This window comes from Orcinus orca, chromosome 2 (assembly GCF_937001465.1).
Source record: "Orcinus orca chromosome 2, mOrcOrc1.1, whole genome shotgun sequence".
In the NCBI taxonomy this organism is placed as follows: domain Eukaryota; kingdom Metazoa; phylum Chordata; class Mammalia; order Artiodactyla; family Delphinidae; genus Orcinus; species Orcinus orca.
Window position 1 is genome coordinate 168,878,328 of NC_064560.1, and position 20,577 is coordinate 168,898,904.

At 52.0% G+C, this 20,577-nt stretch overlaps 1 protein-coding gene, 1 long non-coding RNA gene and 1 pseudogene across 2 annotated transcripts in view; 1 reads left to right on the forward strand and 2 right to left on the reverse strand.

Moving 5' to 3' along the window:
• Positions 1-213: 213 nt before the first annotated feature.
• Positions 214-4,184, reverse strand: LOC125963688 (60S ribosomal protein L21-like; annotated as a pseudogene).
• A 22-nt stretch (positions 4,185-4,206) lies between these two features.
• On the reverse strand, positions 4,207-11,712 carry LOC125963689 (uncharacterized). Its single transcript, XR_007476039.1, has 5 exons — positions 10,877-11,712; positions 10,155-10,223; positions 9,870-9,996; positions 8,952-9,122; positions 4,207-6,715 (listed from the first exon to the last, which is right to left on the reverse strand). It is a non-coding gene; the product is annotated as an uncharacterized LOC125963689 (long non-coding RNA).
• A 1,638-nt stretch (positions 11,713-13,350) lies between these two features.
• GALNT16 (polypeptide N-acetylgalactosaminyltransferase 16) overlaps positions 13,351-20,577 on the forward strand; it is a 98,181-nt gene continuing 90,954 nt past the window's right edge. The window contains exon 1 of the mRNA XM_004262162.3: positions 13,351-13,817. Within this exon, the coding sequence (XP_004262210.1) occupies positions 13,641-13,817 (177 nt within the window). The 5' untranslated portion in view covers positions 13,351-13,640. The remainder of the gene's footprint in view (positions 13,818-20,577) is intronic.

Genomic DNA, 20,577 nt, shown 5'->3' on the forward strand with positions numbered 1-20,577 from the left:
CATGCTGTAGTGGTAGTTTCCAAAGAGCAAGTTTTTGCAGGAAGTCCGCAGTGTGTTTTCTCAAAACAACAGTTTTCTCCAAACCGCCAACCCAATAAACCCCCAAATGGTGATTCTTTGGTTTATTTGTACACAAAGCTGGGATTTTTGTTGCTGTTAATAATACTTTATTGGAGTACAATATAATGAACATAATAAAGTGTACAAATTTTAAAAGTACAGCTCAGGGCTTCCCTGGTGGCGCAGTGGTTGCGAGTCCGCCTGCCAATGCAGGGGACACAGGTTCGTGCCCCGGTCTGGGAAGATCCCACATGCTGCGGAGTGGCTGGGCCCGTGAGCCACGGCTGCTGAGCCTGCGCGTCCGGAGCCTGTGCTCCGCAACGGGAGAGGCCGCAGCAGTGAGAGGCCCGCGTACCGCAAAAAAAAAAAAAAAAAAAAATAAGTACAGCTCAGTGAATTTTTACAAATGTATACACCCGTGTAATTATTAAGGGCTGGAGTTTTTTATATTACATGAAACATACATCCTGGTGATGTACAGCTTGGCGTTGGGAGGTCGTCCATTCATCTAACTGAGCCTATTACTGTAACACAGCAAATCCAGGTCAAAATGCGGTAACATTTGGTGCTTCTGAGTCTGGGCAGTTTGACCTTTTGTCACACCTAGGGGACTTGGGTGCTGCAAAGCTTCGTGATGTTTGTTTTTAACAAGTTACTTTTAAGAATAGGTAATATGTGCACATAGTACAAAATTTCTTTTTAAATGTATAATGAAAAAGGAATCTCCTCCCCGGTCCTTTCCCTCCCTGACAATAACCACTGTTACTATTACTTCTTCATTGTGCATCCTTCAGAGAGAGACAGAGACAGAATGTGAATGTGGGGGGGGGGGGTTGGTTTTTTTTTTTAAGTCTCAGGTTTCTTCTTTGATTGCTAAATAAGAATTTCTCTGCCCTTCTCCCCGTACTCTAGGCTCTAGTCTAGGGCATTTGTGCAGCCTCAGTAGGATTAATCCTATTTGTCTTGTACTGTAAAGTTCAGACTCTGGATCTGTCGTCTGGCTCCAAAGTCCATGGTTCTCACAGGATTGGCCGTGAGTTGATAATTGTCTAGGCTGGGTTTTTTGTTTTTTTTTTTCACAGTCCAGGCCTTTTATTTTCTTTACACCCATCATGCCATGAATTCATAGGGAATGGGCTCCAGCAGTTCAGGCTCCTTTCCATTGGTTCTCATGAAGTGTGCTTCTCTGGGTGGAGCAGGCTGGTGCTTCAGTTGAAACCAAGTACCTTTCTCTTTGGCTTCCTTCTTTTTCTGATCATTTTCCTTCACCCGTTTCAGGAAGCTATCTCGGCTCTTAGAGTGCTTAATATGCTCGATATGCACATTAATTCTCTTGGCAAGAATCTTGCCCTTAACCTGTTTGTTTACAATGATGCCAGCAGCATGCTGGGTAACATTTTAGACTCTCCCAGTTTTGCCATGGTAACATTTGTGGGGCATTCCTTTTCGAACAGTGCCCATTCCCTTGATATCTACAATATCACCTTTCTTGTAGATTCGCATGCATGTGGCCAAAGGAACAACTTCATGTTTTCTAAAGGGCCTAGAGAACATGTAGCGGGTGCCCCTCCTCTTTCCCTTTGTGTTGATCATTTTGGCGAATTACTGGAAGATGGCTGTTCCGGCCGAAAAGAAGTAGGCTGGGTTTTTTACATTAGGCTTTCTACTTCTTTTAATATATATTTGAAATTTTCTGTAATAAATTTTTTTTAATTCTTATTTCTTTAGCAGTAGCTCCTGCAACACACCTATCTGCTTAAATTTTGCGTTTGTTTTAAAGTAAGGTTTAAATTGCAACCTGAAAGCAAACCATAGATGGATCTCTAGATAGTCCCATCCTCCACCCCCTACATCCATCCAAATCAGTCATTCAAAATTCCAAAGTTACAAACATGAACCAGGATGATTATTCACTTTCAAAAGCCATCCTTCTTTTTTTTTTTGGCGGTACACGGGCCTCTCACTGTTGTGGCCTCTCCCGTTGCGGAGCACAGGCTCCAGACGCACAGGCTCAGCGGCCATGGCTCACCGGCCCAGCCATTCCGTGGCATGTGGGATCTTCCCGGATCGGGGCACGAACCCGTGTCCCCTGCATTGGGACAGGCGGACTCTCAACCACTGCACCACCAGGGAAGCCCCATCCTTCTTTTTAAACATAAGGTTGACCTCAAATTTATTTTGAAAAGCCAGCTTCTCTGGCAGGCAAAATTTCATTTGATTTGTACACTAAGTTTCTCAAGAATGTAAATCTCATGCAAAACAGAGGGCTTATATTCAGCCTTGAAAAGTATTTTATACAATATATGGGCTGAAGAGCCAGGGAAGGAAGAACCTCTCAGACCCACCCTCAGCTGGGGAGAAAACATAGCTTGCATGGTTTGGCCGCATCTCCTAGCAGCCACCTTATTTTGTACTCCTCTGTGACAGGTGGATGAGGGGTCAGGTCTTCTCCAGATCAGAGATTCCCAAAAGATACACAGCCCGGGGAAAGGTTTTCCAATTCAAATCCCATATGGTTTCCCTAGGGCCATTTTATCCTTGATGTCCTTTCATGCTCTCTACTTTGTCTTGCTGTAATCTGATCACCCAGGGCCTCTCCAGTTATCATTAAATATATTCCCACTGGTCAGGGAGCTCCCTTTGAGCACCCCTTTAGAGCAGCTGTCACATTTGAGCAGCATCTGTTTTCTGACAAGCTTGAAGACTGAATGAAGGAAGTCACTGAGTCTTTCCCAGTGGAAGTGCATGACACAAGTAACCTTTGGGACTGCGATCAGGGTGCTGTGAGTTGAGTGGCCTGGCAGCTCGTGTGTGCAGGGAGAGGTGGGTGATTCCTAGATGGGGCAGTGGATCTTCATGGTCTCAGCCCTGTGGTCCATGCAGGGTCCTAACACTAGAATGGTTCCCTAAGCCTTTGGCTCCAGCTCTTTCTGGGCAGGGAAACAGAACGAGGCAAGACGCCTGGTGTGTTTTAAATAGATTTTGCTTGCTGCAGCCAATAAGCCCAATAGCTTGGGAGGTGAGTGACCCTTCCTGAGAGATTTCTGTTGCACCATTTCTCCGGCCTCCAGCCCCACAAGTGCCGACCACCCCCTCCCTTCCTGCTCCTTCCCTCTGACCTAACTCCCTTGCTTTCTGGATGCTTTCTGTTCAGCCCTTTCTGGTTTTAGTATTTATTACACTTTTATTGGCTTTCGCTCTCTGCTTTTTCTTTCCCTGAAGCTGTTTTTCCTCATGCGCTGTATCTTTTCATCTCTTGGAGTCTTGTTTCTGTCCACTCTCTCAAGAGCACATCTCCATCTTCTGCTCCTTGTCTGACGCTGTCATGGCTTCTCAATTGTCCCCTTGCCCCAACCTGGGCTTTATTGACCCTGGCAAGAAAGAATGGCGGGTGGAGGAATCCACCTTGAGCAATCCCAGTTGTGGGACAGGTAGTGGCTCCAGTCTGGGAAGTGGACCTTAAAGGTGGCAGCTGTTTCTGGACACGGTGGCAGTGCAGTAGGCAAGCCAAAGGAGGAGGAATCAGAGATGACAGGAGGGGTGGAGTGGCCCAGGACCCATCGCAGGTGACAGTCAGAAAAGGAGATGGAAGAGGAAGGCCAGGTGGAAGCTGGATGTCGTGAGGGAAAGCTGAGGAGGAACTGGCACCGGGGGAGAAAACCAGGGATGTGGGACCCTGCCAGAGATGCTGCAGCCCAGCTCTGCTGAGCAGAGGCAGGCAGAGTGGGGTTGGGGCCAGGAGAAGAGAGCACCTTAGAGACCTTTTCTCCCCACTCTTCTCTGGCCCTTTTGTTCTTTCTCTTTCATGTTTCTGTCTTCATGTTATATTAGCAGCAGAAAACAATACAAAACAAAAGGCAGTCTGGGGATTTCCCTGGTGGCGCAGTGGATAAGACTTTGCACTTCCATTGTGGAGGGCCTGAGTTCGATCCCTGGCCAGGGAGCTAGATCCCACATGCATGCTGCAACTAAGAGTTCGCATGCCCCAACTAAGGAGCTGGCAAGCCTCAACTAAGTAGCCCACGAGCTGCAACTAAGGAGCCCACCTGCCACAACTAAGGAGCCCATGTGCCGCAACTAAGGAGGCTGCCTGCTGCAACTAAGACCCGTTGCAACTAACTAACTAAATAAATATTAAAAAGAGGGGAAAAAAAGGCAGTCTGTCTTTGAAAGGGAATGGCGAGATCTGGAGGATTTAAGGCTGGATGCACTTCCGCCTATGCTGAACTCTTAGGTCCTTTGCCTGTCTGGCTGCTGGGGCCATGAAGGCCAGCCCCTTAATGGAGCACCTTGAATAGAGGCCCTGTACCAGCTTGACAGTCCAGCTGGAGTGCCACCAACAGTAGGAGCGGTAGCACTCCCCAGCAAGGGCAGCCAGCAGTAGAGTGCACCCACAGACCCCCTCCAGGCACACAGGGCAGCCAGGGGAGCAGGGATGTTGGCTAACCCAGCCAGAGGGCTTGGGCTGAGGGGTGGCTTCCAGCGAATGATGCCAGCCCCATCATGGGCTCCTCCCCTGCTAAGAACTAAGCTGCAGAGGGGCCTGTGGTCGACGAAGGAGAAAGGAAAACTCTTGCTTAAAAAAGTTTTTAATTGAAGAGGTAATAAATGCATGTGGCAAAAAATTCAAAAGGTACAAAAGAATATATGCAGTGAAATCTCCCACTCCCGTTCACCTTGGGTTCCCCTCCTCAGAGGTGTCCCTGGATGTAACAATTTCTTGAACATTCTTCCAATTTCTCCTTTTTAGTTTGCTGTATTCTGGAAATTTTCAGATTCTTCATGCAGTGGAACATTTTAAATTGTCTGGGTGTATATGTATGTATGTAATATGGGCCGGGGGACCCAATGATAATAAAGAAAATTGTATCTCAGTTTATTGCCAATAATTCTTGCTGGGGCAGGGAATGGTTTAAAAAATTAAAATAAGTAAACAGAATCCTAAAATACCAGCACTAGAAAGGACCTTCCAAATTCTTTTGTACCAAAGATCTTATCTGAAACATAAGTAAGGGGTCACCAAGCTAGCCTATGGTACACCTAGGACTAAAACCCAGGTTCCCTACCTCCTAGTCATCCCAGTTGCCCGAGAACATACTAAATGCTCTGTCTTTAGGTAGTGGCCTTTGTAAAGGTATGTGATTCAGAAATGGAAGGAAAGACAAATGCTTGGACACGGATTTAGAAATTTCCTCCACTGGACACAAATATAGGGAAAGAAATCAGTAATTCCAGGAAAAACCTGAAGTCCAATTCCAACTGAAAAATAGCATGTGCGTGCACACACACACACACACACACACACACACACAGACACTGGCACTGGCAGAAGACAGAAGACAGACGTCCGTAAAGTCTATTGTCTGTCTCTCCTGCTGAGTCCAGCAGAGGCTGTGAGAGGTGGCACGACCCCCCGCTCTGCTGAAGAACCCGCGGCCCTTGGACTCACTGTCACTGGGATGCAGGTAGAGGCAGGCATCTTTGGGCAAGAGAAAGAAATGCCAACCTAGACTAGAGGAAGAGGACAGTCTGTGCAGGGACACGGGGACAGGGATGCCAAGGGAGAGCAGAAGTTGTGCCTGGCCAGGCCACCACGGAGCCCTGCCACCACTGGTCCCATGAGCACTGGCAGCCCCAACTGTTTCTACCACCTACCAGGATGAAACACCCCAAGATTTATGTGCTGACAAAACGGCAGCATAATTTTTAAAATTCTCTCTGCTTTCACATCAGCTCCAGACACTGTGTACAATTTCAGTGTCCAAGCCAGACTGATGGGCCTTTTGATCGCTTCAGAGGGTGACTCCAGTGAGAGGGGACACGTATGACTATAAACATTGGCTGTAGAAACCCTCAATTGCTTTGAAATGGTAAATTTCCAGGCAAAGTGGATCTGATGTCACACGCCTCCTGCATTAACAGCTTTTTCTTCCTCTTCAATTATTTTGGCTGGTAAGGGAGTGGAAATTACACTTCAGAATATATCGATGGGTATTTTCAGCCTTGCTGAGAGCTTCAAATTATATACCAATCCTGGGAACATTCCCTTAGTTTCCACTTCCCAGTTTCTCAAGGAAAATGGAGTTTTCGATTATAGGCACCATTAGATGGAAGGAAATGCAGGACCAGGACCACGGGTCTCTTTTCAATTCAAATGCTCTCTGGTCTTATCACCTGACCTATTTTTGAGCCAAATTTTGTTCCGGCCCTAGGTGTAGAGGTCCATCCTAACATGTACGAGATGATGAGGTCCTTGATAAAAAGACGAGTATGTCTAACAGCCTGGGTCCAGGGCTTGAATCAGGGCATCTGACAGGCAGGGGGAAAAAAAAAAAGCCAGTTCTGTCTCTTCATCTTCACACAAGGGATCCAAAAATCCTGATCTCTGGTACACACGGCCTCTCCCCCGTGCTTAGGTGCTGGGTACACGGGCAGCCTCCCAGCTGCGTCTTTGCCCCAGCTGTGTTCTGGTTTTCTCTTCTCGACCTGACTGGCCTCTTCTGCTCTTCACCTGAGGACCAGACCTGGATTTACAGCTCCCTTCCTTGGCAGACCACAGAGAACTCAAGTTCAACTGAACAAGTCTCCCGAATCTGCTCCACGTCCTGTGTCCCCATTTCAGTTAGTGGTTACCTTACACCAAGGTACTTGTCTCCTACGCGAGAAATGTACGTGTTATTGTCAAATCCTTTCTCTCGCCTCCACTCCAACTGATCCCCAAATCCTCTGAGTCTAACCCTCTTTCTCTTCTGCTCCAGTGTTTCTGCCCTAACCCAGGCCCACAGCATTGCTTGCTGGGACTGTTGCAAAGTCATTGTAATCCCCCACCACTACTCTCCAGCCTCTTCACTAAAATTTATAACTGATCATGTCATTCCCTGTTACAAAATCTTGGGTGGCTCTCCGTGGCTTACCAGAATAAGTCCAAACTTCTTACAAAAGCATACAAGACATCTGTTAACTGGCCCATCTACCTATCTAATCTCGTTACCATCACCACTCCCTACCCAGTACACACCACCCGCTGACCATTTCCTGGTCTCCCTCCCATACACTTCCACACGTTAGTTCCTTTCTTTGCTCTTCGTCTGTGCAGAATGCCCTTCCACATCTTGTCTACCTACTTATCCTTAATACTCAGCTCTCAGATGACTCCTTCCTTGGATGAAGTCCCCTTTGTGTTTGACTAGAGTTCTGTTATACCCTTTTGTGACCGTCTGTGCCTATTTCCCCATTATCAGTTACCGGGCTCCTCGGGCGGTGGAATCAGGTTTTGTTCGTTTTTGTATTCTTGGAACCTAGAAGTGCTTGGCGTGGTAGGCATTCTAGAAGGAAAGGGAAGAAAGGGACTAGAAATACCACCCTAATGGGCAAACAGGCATTGGCTTACCATCTGAGTGGGCTAGGTGGCATTTTAGTGGGACAGAATGGGGAGTAGCAACCAGCCTGCTGCCCTAGATACTTATTCATTCATTTACTCATCGCACAGATACTTAGTGAGAGCTGCCATGATGGCCCATGCTGTGCGAGAATCTGGTGATACACAAAAGAAGGCTGCCAGGCCCAGAGGAACTCCCATTCAAGGGCAAGAGAGAGGCACGTAACAGGCAGTGGCCTGACATTTTGGGCCAGCTGGTCTGCTCCACAGAGGCTGTGGAGGAGGGGAAGGGGCGAAGGAGACAGGCAGTGAGATAGGGAGGTCAGGTAGGCCTTGCAAAGGGCTCTGCCTCCAGGACCAATTCTGCTGACCAGCTGGCTTGCTTTATGCATTTCTCCTTTGTAGGAATTCCTTGCTGTTAAGAAAAAGCATGTGACACATTTCTAATTAGCCCTCTAACTCTGCAATCCTATTATTCCCAAATGTAGCAGCTGGGTCATTTCATGATCAGTAATAACTTTTGTAGTTCCTGCAGTTATTCACCAAATTGGGGTCATTCCTTCCCTGACTTCTGGTGGAACCACAGAGGATTTTCTCATCCCCTCATCTGGGGCAGCGGGGTTTGGCTCCTGGCCCCATGGTTGGGGGGCAGCCAGCTGCTCCTGTGGAAGCGCTGGGAGGGAACCTGGGTTACTCACTACACCGGCCCACACTGACCCAGATGAGTTGCGCCCTTTCTCTGGGTTCTAGTCCTGCACCATCTCTCAGGTGCTTGACTTAAGACGGAAATGCATGCTGCACTGAGTACACTGCCCATCTTCTTCCCTCCTTCCTTCCACCAACAAATACTAAATGAAGGACTTCCCTGGTGGCGCAGTGGTTTAGAATCCGCCTGCCAATGCAGGGGACACGGGTTCGAGCCCTGGTCCGGGAGGATCCCACATGCCGCGGAGCAACTAAGCCCGTGCGCCACAACTACTGAGCCTGCGCTCTAGAGCCCGCGAGCCACAACGACTGAGCCATGCGCCACAACTGCTGAAGCCCGTGCACCTAGAGCCCATGCTCCGCAACAAGAGAAGCCACTGCAGTGAGAAGCTCACGCACCACAACGAAGAGTAACCCCCGCTGGCTGCAACTAGAGAAAGCCCACGAGCAGCAGCAAAGACCCAGTGCAGCCAAAAATAAATAAAATAACAATAAACTTACATTAAAAAAAATACTCAATGAGCATGGACTATATACACCAAGCAGTGTTCTAAGCACTGGGGAGACAGATGAACAAAACATACAAGACCCCTGCCCTCATGGGGCTTACACTCCAGTGGCAGAAACTGATATAAAAAGCCACGGTTCTCAGACAAACAGAATGATGACTAATAAAGAACTGAGTTCCTTTCAAAGAGCCAGGTCCTCAACTTGATCTATAATGGTTCGTAGAAACTTAACTTATAAAAAGCTTTTCCTTAGATACGCTGGTGCATTAAGTGGGGACAGCTGGCAGTGGGTAGCATACCTGCCACCTGGTGGCTGGGTGACCTCTGCAGCCATCCGTCTCTTCATCTGTGAGATGGAGAGGGTGGAGCCTTCCTCACAGGGTCATCGTGAGTGTTCTGAGGTGGTGTATTGGCACAGTGTCTGTTTCATGGTAACGTACATTCTGTTCACCATCCCTGGCTCCTCTTTCCTGCTTCGAGCAGACATGGGAGTCTAATCAGTTCCCTTCAGCCTCCTTCTGGACCCCTGCTGCAGATGCAGACAGGACAAGAGGCTCCTGAGGTGCCCCAGAGTCTCGAGGGTAATGGGTAAGCCAGCGAGAATGGACACCCAGCAGAGGCTGCGGCCGTACACTCTGCCTCTCCCCTCTCCCCCAGCCCCACTGAGCAGAGGCTCTGGAAGAGGCAGCCACGCGCCTGTGGGGCAGGACACTCATCCCTGTCGGAACCTGAGTGTGGCTGAAGAGGCCTGTCTGGGGTCTGTTCTCCTTCGCGGCCCAGGTGAGCAGTCCCCCGCAGGTGCCCTGGCGGGCCCTTCGGGAGTCCCCGTCACCCCAGCAGCCAGCAGCACTGCCTGTGAGAGTGGGCCTCCAGGGGACGCCGGTGGTTACCAAGCACTGGATTTTACTTGCTTCATTTCATCCTACCTTTCCCAACAATGCTGCAAGTTAAGGGCTGTCACTGCCCCATTTTACCGTTGAGGAAACCGAGGCTAAGAGAGGGAGTAAGAATTTGCCCAAGCCACTCTAATATGTGACGGAACCAGCATGTGAATTCAGGCTGTCCAGCTCCAGAGCTCGGGCTTCACACTGACCTATACCCTTTCTGCCCTCTGTTAACAACCCCAACCCCCAAATCCGCACATCAAATTCACAGGGGCAGACAGTTCCCTGGGCCCTCTGGGAGCGCCGGGGCCACATGGCACTCTGCCAGCTTACCTGAGTGCTGGCTTCAGCGGCTTGAAAGAGAAGGGGACCGTGCCTGAGAGCAGTGACAAGGGAGACAACTGCAAGTCCAAAATGGCACAGCTGGAGGGACCTTGGAGGTCATCTCTCGGCAACCCTTCTTTTACCGAAAAGAAAACGGAGGTCCAGAGAGGGAAGTGAGGTGCCTACATGCAGAACTTCTACCACCCTGCAGACTGCCCAGTGGGCTCAGAAGCCCGGCACTGGTGCCCAAACACCGGCATGGAAAATGGATTCGAACCCAGTCCCTCCACCCACCTGTTGTATGACTCTCAGCGATCGAGGGCTTCACTGAGCCTCAGCGTCCTCTCCTGCAGGTCGCGGGGGCTTTAGAGATAATGTGTGTGAGATGTCAGCACAGCAGCTGGCACCTGCTAGGTACTCAGTGAACTGTAGCTATTATTATCACTCTTGTTGGTTTCGAAGTTCAATGATGTTAGGCAACACCACCTCTCTTAGGTGTTGCTTTGATTCTGTGGTTCTGCTAGCTAGGCCCAGAGAGGGAACAATGTTCACAGCCACCTCTGAACGCTGAAATCCATCTCAGGGAGGGCTAAGGCTCAGCTCGGTGCCTCTTTGGGATTAGAATCTGGAAGAATGACCGTGGGCTGTAGCCGAGGTGGCAGCTGCAAGTTCCCAGCTCTTCCAGCGTGCCTGTGGCTTGAGACCCATCACTCCGCCTCTGTCTATATCAAATTTCTGTGAGTCCAGTGAGCGAGGTAATCACCTGCCACCTTACCTCCACCACCCACACCCAGGGAAGTTTATTGTGCTCATTTAAGGAAGGGCTAGCTATGAAGTCTAACACCTTCCAGAAAGGCTACACTCCTAGGGGTTTTGGGGGGTTTCTCTTTGTGGTGGGGGGTGAGTAGAGAAGACTTCTCTCTGAGACAGAGCTACCTGGCGGTGACGATTTGGTGCAGATGTACAGCATCCTCACCACTGAGCCCTGAGGAATAAGGGGTAAGACTTGTAGAAACCTGCCAAGTTCCAGCTCCTTCTTCCCTCCCTCTCCTCATGGAGCCCTCCTTCTGGAGCCATCAGTAACCCATCAGCCTGATTTCGGTTTGGCATGGTCCAGCTTCATCCTCCATGCCTAGGGGTGACTTTGGAGCCTCTCACTATGGGTTGATGTGATGTCTTTGGATCCCACGTTCTCTCACCTGGTTCTTTCAAGACCAAAGGCAGCTAGACCTAATAGACCAGGCTGGGATGAGAGAAGCAGCCTATATCAACAAAGGGTCATTCCCCAGGTCTTCCCACCTGGCTGACCTGAGAGCCTGTATGGGGGTAGGGACACCAGAAGGGCAGTGCCCTTACGTTTCCTCGTCATCTAGAGATGGCTGTGGGGCCTGATTCCTAAGGAGCAAGTCTCCCTAGCTTCCCACAGAGGACATGACCACTGGGTCTGCCCCATGATTGCTGCAGAAACAAGCCAGTGGCTTGACAGGGGTTATCTTGGTCTATGGAAATGAATCCTGGTCCCTACTGCAGTCTAATTAAACTCCCCAGGCAAGGGAGACCTGGGAGAGCAAGGCTGGCCTGCATCTCCACACCATCTCCTACTGCTCCTGACTGCCACGCAGCTCACGCCTCAGATTCCCTGATATTCTTCTTTTTTTGCGGTACGTGGGCCTCTGACTGTTGTGGCCTCTCCCGTTGCGGAGCACAGGCTCCAGACGCGCAGGCTCAGCGGCCATGGCTCACGGACCCAGCCGCTCCGCGGCATGTGGGATCTTCCCGGACTGGGGCACGAACCTGTGTCCCCTGCATCGGCAGGCGGACTCTCAACCACTGCGCCACCAGGGAAGCCCGCCCCGCTATTCTTATAGATTTCTTTGTGAGGCCCTCTTTTACGTGTCCCCTTCTTTCTAGGGTCACTTTCTTGGTAGGGCCATTTTTGGACTTGTCCTCGTGGTTAGTCTTCTGAGTGAGGAAAGGGTATTGCAGTTAAAACAATGACTTTTCTGCAGCAAAAAACCCATTCAGATTTTCTTCCTTCAATTCACTTCACTCCAACCGAAGTGTACTGAGCAGCTATTACAAAAGTGCTTCAGTCCTGAGTGCTGGAGAAACAGGGAAATGCTGATGGGGGTGGTTGGGGGAAAGCATGAACTGTGACCTCACCATCTGCCTGATTCCCGAGGTAGCTTCATTCAGAGGCCAGGACCTAATGTGGTCCTTCAGATGAGCCAGTGCCCAGGAGTACCAGCAGGATGCAAACAGCCTGACAACCCTGTGTCTCACATGAAAGGGCTTCCTGAGTCCAGACTCGCCCAGCCTGACCAACTTCAACTCCCACCAATAACTTCCCAGCATCCTGGGCCGTGGCACCGCCAGGTAGATCTCTTCCTTGAAAACATCAAGTACTTTCATCCTCTGGACCTTTGCTCATGCTGTTCACGCAGCACATCCTGCCCTGTCCTCCCTTTCCTGCCTCTTAAGAATTTATTCAAAGGAGTTATCTACCTTCTGTGAGAAGCCTCCCCCTAAGACCACCTCGCAATACAATATTTTTCCTCTGTGATCCCTGCTTAGTTTGTTTATTTCACATCTGAGTGTCTGTTCTGTCCCTGACACTGTTTTGATCTCCTAGAACTAATTTAGCCCACCTTGCCTTCTGCCCGGAGTGAGAATAGTTCACATCAGATTCTCAGTGCCACCAGGGCTGGGGCACAATCTCAATGATTTCTGTGTCCGTGTCTCTCAACACGGTGTTTTGCACTTTGTTCAAAGTGTCAGACGGAGAGGTGGTTTCTAGACTGGGCTCTGCCCACTAATTAGTCGTGTGGTCTCCAGCGAATCTTCCAGCCTCTCTGGCCGCCTCCCTTCTTCCTGATGAAATGGTGATGATAATACCCCAGGGTTGTCCAGGGGACAACGAGGCGGGGTGGAAAGAAGCATCATGAAAGCTGGGAGCCCCAGGCCAACGGAAGAGGGGGGGTGGTTGTACCCCCATTCTCCTTTCACTGGCTATGAAACAGCGTCTCTTCCCCTTCGCTCTCTTCGAATGTCAAGTGCACCAGCTTCCAATCCCTCCTCGGGGCGGGACCTCCGGCGGCTCGGAATCCTAGGCTGCGGAGGATTCCGGTGCAAACTCCAGACTCTCCTCCCGCCCAGCCGTCCCTTTCCAAAGACACGCCGAACACACCTTAAACCCTGTTCCAGAGCGCAGTTCAGAGCGCAGTCCAGAAAGGCAGCTCCGCAGCGCGGGCCCGGGCCGGGGTCGCGCATCTCCAACCGGTGACTCAGGGCCGCTCGGTCCGGGGGTGGGTGGAGGTAGGCGGGACAGACCAGGGCCGCGCGCGGGCAGCCGCCAGGAGCTCGGTCGCCGAGCCGTTGGAGCCGAGACTGGCTCTGGCCCGTCGCCATTCCGCCGCGGGCGTCTGCCTCGCCGGGCCTTCCTCCGGCGCCGCTTTGCACCCGCTACGCTCCTCTCTCGGGGCGCAGCGGCCCCGCAGCCGGCCGGGGCTGGAGCGGGGGGCGGGCTCTGCGCGCGAATGAATGGGCGCCCGCGGGAGGCGCGCGCCTCGGACTGAAGGGCATTAGGACCGTGAGGATCGCTCCGTGCTCCTGTCTCTCCCTATCCCCCCCCCCAACCCCCCACCTCTCTCCTTTTTCTGCTCTGCGGGACTGAGCAGCCCGGCGCGAGCGAAAACAAACAGCTGAGGCTGCGAGTGCCCCCGCCCCGGCTCCAAGAGCACGCCGGCCCGGGCCCCTACTCCGGGCGCCCAGCCGCCCACCATGAGGAAGATCCGCGCCAATGCCATCGCCATTCTGACCGTAGCCTGGATCCTGGGCACTTTCTACTACTTATGGCAGGACAACCGAGCCCACGCAGCATCCTCCGGCGGCCGGGGCGCGCAGAGGGCCGGCGGGAGGCCGGAACCGCTCCGGGAGGACCGCACCATCCCGCTCATTGTGAGTACGCGTTGCGAGCCGAGCGGCCGGCCGGGGAGCCGCGGCGCGCGTCCTAGCCCCGCGCGGCAGCAGAGGGCGAGAGGCCAGGCCGGGGGCTGCGTGCCCGCCGCGCCCCGCCGGCTTTGTATACGTTGGAGCATTCCTGTCCGTTGTTATGGCAACCTCTGTCGGGCTAGCGGGGCCAGGGCGCACGGATGGAGGGAGGGTGACAACGGGTGGGGGTTGGGAGAAAGTACTGCAAGTTTGGTGGGCCCGGCGTGCACGCGCGACTGGGAACGTGGCGGCTCTCTGGGTGCTGCGCAGCCTGGGCCGGGGGCCGAGGGCCGAGGGCCGGGGGCCGAGGGCTAGGGGTTGTCCGCGTCTCATCCGCCCCCGAAGGCGGCTGGACCTTGCGCGCGGCGAGCCGGCAGTGGGAACCACACGCTGCTAAGCGCGTAGGTGGTTGTGCGCACCCCACTTCAGCCCCTCGGGGGCAAAGGACGTGGGGTGGGTGCGCTGGGTGAGGCAGGGTCGCTAGGGACTTGCTGGACTTTGAGCTCCCTTCTCAGTCCGGGTCAACTTGAACCTGGTTTTTGGGGGGCACGGAGGACTCCCCACTATCACCCCCGGGGTTCTTCGGGTCGGGGAAAGGTCTTGTCCTGAAGGCGTCCCACGCCCCAACACCAGTCCATCACGACGCGCTAACTAGCAGTGTCTGCGCCCAGGCTCGGAGATTGCCTCTCACGAGGTCAGCCCCGCGATGTCAATGCGAGCGGGGAAACCAAGGCGGCGGGGCACGGCGGAGGTGCGGGGGAGCCCCCCAGGCGCTCCGGGGACCTGGGCTGGGGCGTGCCTGTCGCCGCCTCCGCCCGGTCCCGGGAGCCGGCTCTTTGTGGCAGGGGCACCTGTTGAGACGGGAGGCTCTGGAACCCGCGAGAGGCGCGCTCAGGCGGGCCGCAGTCTTCCGATGGGGGCGGATGGTGGGCGAGACTCTTGGGCGACCCGACTCGCAGGACAGACTGCTGGGCCCGGTGCAGCCTGGCCGGCGGGGGCCGGAAAGAAGGAGAGCAGAGTGAGGGGTTGAGGGTGGGGGAGTGGAGCAGGGTGGCCATTCTGAAAGATCTGGGTCTGGGGAGGCAGGGGTGAGGAGCTCCTGGAGAGGCGCAGGGTCAGGAGGGCAAAGGCTTGTGTGGAGTAGACTCTGAGATCTTTGTGCCAAGGCAGCTGAGCCCCAGGAATACGGTGTGTTGTTTGTAGTGGCAGTTGTAGGCGTGGAAGTGCTCTCGTAGTCCCATCCTGCCCTAGATTCCCTTTCTTGTTACCTACCCGGAAAGAAGTGAAAATCCCCTGCAAAAGAACCATATTTCCAGGCTTTGCCTGAGGAGACCTTGGGGTTTGTGGGTTTTCCCCAGCCCCACTCCCCCATTGCCAGATCCCCGTCTGGTTGAGCTCTCTGGGGGTGAGCCTGATTAGGTGGAGTGTTCCCTTCTGGGCTGAGGGTCCCTGCCACTAAGACACTGTTTCCAAAGCACTTGTGGATGTTTGGACGGAAGGGATGATGAGGGAAAGCCTCCTGTGTTAAAGACCCCAGAATGTTGCGATCTAGGTGGACAGATTCAAGTTGGAACTGGGCAAACCAGGAGTGGCCCCATACCCCCAGGGAGCTCCCACAGCAGGGACTCATCCAAGCTGCCCTGTTCTTACGCTCTGAGAGGGCCAGCTCTGGTCCAGGGTAGGCGGGCCTGGAGTGGCAGGGAAGAGGCAGGCTGCCCAGATGTTCTGTCCTTCTCTGTGGTGACGTGATGGAAGGAGGGTCTGAGCTGCAAGAGGAGGAGGGGAGAGAGGAGGGGGAATGGAAGGGAAGAGCACAGAGATACTAACTGCTGCTCAAAGCCTGAGGCTGGTCTCATCACAGGTGCCTCTGCTTCGGAATCCGGGAAAGCCACTCAGACTGAGAGCCTGGGAATGGTGCTGGGGGCTTGGGGGGGCATTGCTGGAGGTGGGCGGCACTCGTTTTGAGGGGTGGCAATGGCAGGTCATGGGGGCTGCAGTGAACATCCTCTCGGCCCTCTCCCTGTTCCCATGGGGTTTGACTTACTGCAGATTAGAAGAGGGCTGTGAACTGGAAGCCGAGTGAGTTTAAAGTGTGAAGGAGTATCGGGGAGCCAGGAATGGAGGTGCAGGAAGAGAGGGAGAGTGGAAGTTCCTGGGAGTGAGCCGCGAGCCTTCTCTGGCCACTCGGGGCATAGCCAGCTCCCTCGTTGTTCTTAGGCTTTAAGCCCTGAATGTCTGTTCCATAGGCATTGATCCCCAGTCACACCCTGCCTTTGACACAGCCTTGCATTGTATTCCCATATTCGGGGTATTTCGCTTCAGTGGGACTTCCAGTCATCGGCCTGTCTCCTCATTGAATGGAAGCTATCATGCAGGGACAATGCAGGAAGCTTCTTGCATCCCCACCTTGATGAGCACAGCAAGACTTAATAAGTACTGTTACACGAGTGAAGTAGGATTTCTGCCCAACTCTGGGAGCAATGATCCAAGCTTCATATCCCACTAATACTTTATTCCAGCTCCAGCTGACTATAACTAGAGAGCCAGGGGAATGTGTGTTCAGCTTCTCTGGGAGGTAAACCCTTTGTTCAACTTAAAAGGGGCAGGTGCAGCTGAAGATTTAATTTCTCTTTGAAATCTGTGGTTAACCTCTCACTGGTCTTCTTGCCATTCCAGAACACGTCTCTGTCTAGTTGGACCAGAATGCGCTGCATGTGGATTTTCAGATTCTTAGGGAATGATGTGGCTAGTCCGGCTGACAGAGGCTGAGAAAATTCAGACAAGCATCATCATCACTCCCCTGGGGAATCAGAGAGCTGAGCTGGAAAAGGGAGGGTCTGCATAATAGCCTGGGCCAGGAGGCAGCTCCGTCTTCACAATGTCTGGGTGATTCCAAGCCAGCCAAGTTGTTTCTGGACCTTGGAGACAATTGTTTGGCATTGCAGGGTGTCGGCATGGCAACCGTATGGCCCAGATATCTCAGGGAGGTCCTAATTTTTAATATTCTGTCCTGTTGTCAGCCCATGTGGCATAAATTTTGATGTGAAAAATTGGTTATAGAATCTGTAAAACTAAAGGGAGATACGGACTTCATCCATAAATGGCTGCTATGATGTGGCAGGGTTTGTGATTTTTCCATGCTGTACGTATGGGCAAGGCAGTGGATTTGGGGATATCCACTTGAATCTACATTGATGCTCACTGGCTCTGGACTGCCTCCAAAGCAGGAGGTGGAGCAGACACAGCTGGCCTTCAGTCTTTAGGACTCACAGTCGGGAAGAACATTTGTGGTTGGTTTGGTTTTCCATATGCTAATTCTCTAATAGGCATGGGTGGGATGCGAAGGTGTTACATGGAATTTCACTTTACAGACATATTTTTAAAAGACTATCCATCATGGGTATTTTCAGGATAGGTGTACTCATTTGCAACGTCTCCTATTTGAAACCATGAACGTTTTAGGCAAGAGTTTTCCTAAACTGGAGTTTTTTATCCTACAGTTGGGATACTGCTGAGTGAGCATGGACAAAAACTTACATCTCTGGACCTTGGGTATTTTATATGTTAAATTTGGGTGAGGGAAATTCCCTGGTGGTCCAGTGGTTAGGACTCTGCGCTTTCACTGCGCAGGGCATTGGTTCGATCCCTGCTTGGGGAACTAAGAGCCCACAAGCCTCACGGTGTGGCCAAATAAATAAATAAATTTGGGTGAAATGGTTTGTTAGGTGTGTTGATCCTTGGATAAGCTGATGATAGCTTCCTTTCTAGAAGCAAATAAATGGCTTTAAGAGAGTTCTTTTGAATGGTGTTGTGAGATTTATGGCTAGCTGAGGGATACCCCTGTCCAGAGTTGGTCCTGTAGTAACCCCTGAGGCCGCACAGGGATCCCCACTTACCTAGTAGAAGGGAACAAAGAAGATGGCTTTTCCAGCACTGTTCTCTGAGAGCAGAGGCTTCAATTAAAATAAATATAAATTAAATTATATTTACTTTGTGTAAGTGCCCAGTTCTCTTTGCCCCACAGACACCCCCAGTTCCCTTTGCCAACATGTCTGGACTGAAAGGGCTTGGTTTCCCATCCCTGAATTACTCTGGGTTCCAAGGAATGGAACTGTGGCTAGCGGGTAAAAGTTGCAGGGAGAGAGATTTGTTTTTACCAGAAGCAACACTTTCTCACTGAGCTGACTGTCACGGGAATGGTCCAAAGGCTGACCAGGGTTTCTCTTCACACTCCCTGTGTCCAGGTCAGCGCTTTCTTCCAGCAGCAGTGGGAGGAGGAGAAAAAGGCCCGTGGTCCTGACTGTCTCGGAAGATGTTAGGCAGCTCTGTAACCGAGTTTGAAATAGGGCCCAATTATTATACTGCAAGAGACCTGGCACCCTGGGAAGCAAGGCTGGCTGAACACACTGAGGCCAGGGAGGAGGGTGATGAAAAAGAAACCCATAACTGCCACAGTGCTGTCCCCTCCCTGTTCCTTTGGAGCTGCCAAACAGGGAAGGAGAGGGGGCCAAGGCTGGTCAGAGGCAAGGCTGCAAAGCCGCAAGTGCTGGTCTCAGGCTCTTTCCTGCTCCCCAGAACGAGGCCCACAAAGGTTTTCCACCCACCTGAGGCCCCTTGAGTCTGACCTTCCCATATACCACTTCTATTTCCCTCATCCAGCCTGGGGAGAGTTTCCAGGTGGCCTGTCCTGCGTCCCGGGGCCTTGCCCATTGCTTTCCAGGGCGGTGCCGGCTGGCAGTGCCCCTGAGCTGTGTTTATGGAAGAGGCTGAAGCCCAGGCCTGCCTGGCTCCCCAACGCCCTGAATTTCAGCCACACCCTTTGCCAGTGTCTGGTTAGAGACAGTAAGGCCACCGGAGGACTTCTGTGAACATTTCAGAACCGGTAGGAGTGGCAGACAAGGGGTGTTTGGGGACAGAGGGGGCCATCATTATACTCTGTAGGCAAGATAAGGCTCAGGCCACAGCTGGGGAGACACCGAGGCAAGTCTGCCCCAGGTATGGCCTTTCCACTTTTCTGGACCTATTAGGAAGAGCTGCAAGTTTAGCCTAAGGGCACCAGTGCCACTTCCTTGCCATTCCATGAAGTGAGGTGTGGCTCCGTGGAGATGAAGACAACACTGTCTCAGAGCACAGGGGTTGGGGGGGGGGGGGCGCGGTGACCACATCTCTTAACATGCTCCAAATTGTGGGCCCTGACGTTGCGATTCACCCAGGCCCTAGCTAGGCAAGGTCCAGGCAGAAGGAAACGGCTCAGGATGGAAACGGATGTTGGCTACCAGGGATGAGGAGGTGAAGGGATAGAAAGAGGATGCAGAATGAAGGCCAAGTGATCCCCCTTCTAGGCTCAACCCTACTCCCAAGGGGCTGTGTTTCCATAAGTGAGTCACTTCCACTCTCGGGGTCTTAGTTTCCTCATCTGTCAGATGAGGGTTGAACTAGAGGATCTCCAAGGCCCCTCCCAGCTCAAACCAACTTTGACCTTTTGGACCCATTCCTGCAAAGGTGAGGTGGCCCCAGGCCAGGGCTCGTGGTCTGATGGTGCTTGGATTAAGGAGAATAGGGCCGGGGGTGAGGTGTACAAAGACCAGACCACTTGTGTTCAGAAGAGCATGAAACCAGTTCTCATAAGGAATAAACTGTACCAAGCCCACCCCGCTCTCTTCTCTTGAAACACTGTCTGATGGAGTGACGCAGCTCGCCTTCTGCTGAAGGAGAATTCCATTGTATTTGTGCGTGTCTGGGAGGCATGCAGACACATGTGCAGGAGTGTCTCTGGGTGGACTTCAGACTCTCAACAATCCGGGAAGACCAGAAGGACTTTGCAACAATCTGCAAAGACCCCTGAGTAGAGAATTCATAGTCTCAAGCTCTTGGACTTTATTCAGAAGACAGGCATGGAATTAGGCCACAGCCTAGAAATCCGCTTTTTTTGGCCTCATTGCGAGGCATGTGGGATCTTAGTTTCTCGACCAGACATCGAACCCGTACCCTCTGCAGTAGAAGCTCGCAGTCTTAACCACTGGACTGCCAGGGAAGTCCCCGAAATCCACACTTTTTGTAAAAATCAGTTTAAGGAGTTCAGAAGGTTGTCCATCTCCTGGTAACCTTCAGGTTTTCATAGGTTACATATACAGCAGATTAAAAGAAGCAAGATGAGGGCAGAGCTAGGAGCTGCTGATACACTGAGAAGTGACAGGTGACAGCAAAGGACCAACCAGCCATGTGAGGTTGGAGCAGCCCCCCTCCCACAGGTACACACTGGTCAGAAGTGCTGAAGGCATCGTTTATTCCTTCACTTGACAATTATTTACTGAGTACCTACTGTGCCAGGACTGTTATAGGCTCTGGGGATAACAAAACAGGCAAAATCCCTGATCTCAAAGAGCTCACATCCTAGTCGGGGAGACAGACCATAAATAGATATACAATGTGTTAGGTGATGGCAAACGCTATGAAAATAAAATAAAGTGGCAAAAGGGGACAGAAAGATGAGAGAAGGATGGCCAGAAAAGGCTTGTTGGATAAGATGGTGTTTGAGCTGCAGCATGAATGGAAAGAGTGAGCCATGCAGACATCTAGGGAGAGAGTGTACCAGACAGCCAAAGCCCAGGGCAACTATCTCTACAGGGTAAGCAAGGGTAAAAGTGGCCCAAGGTGAAAGCCCAGATCATTAGGCCTTGTAGATCATGGCAAAGATGGGCTCAGAAACATGTTCCTGAGTCATCAG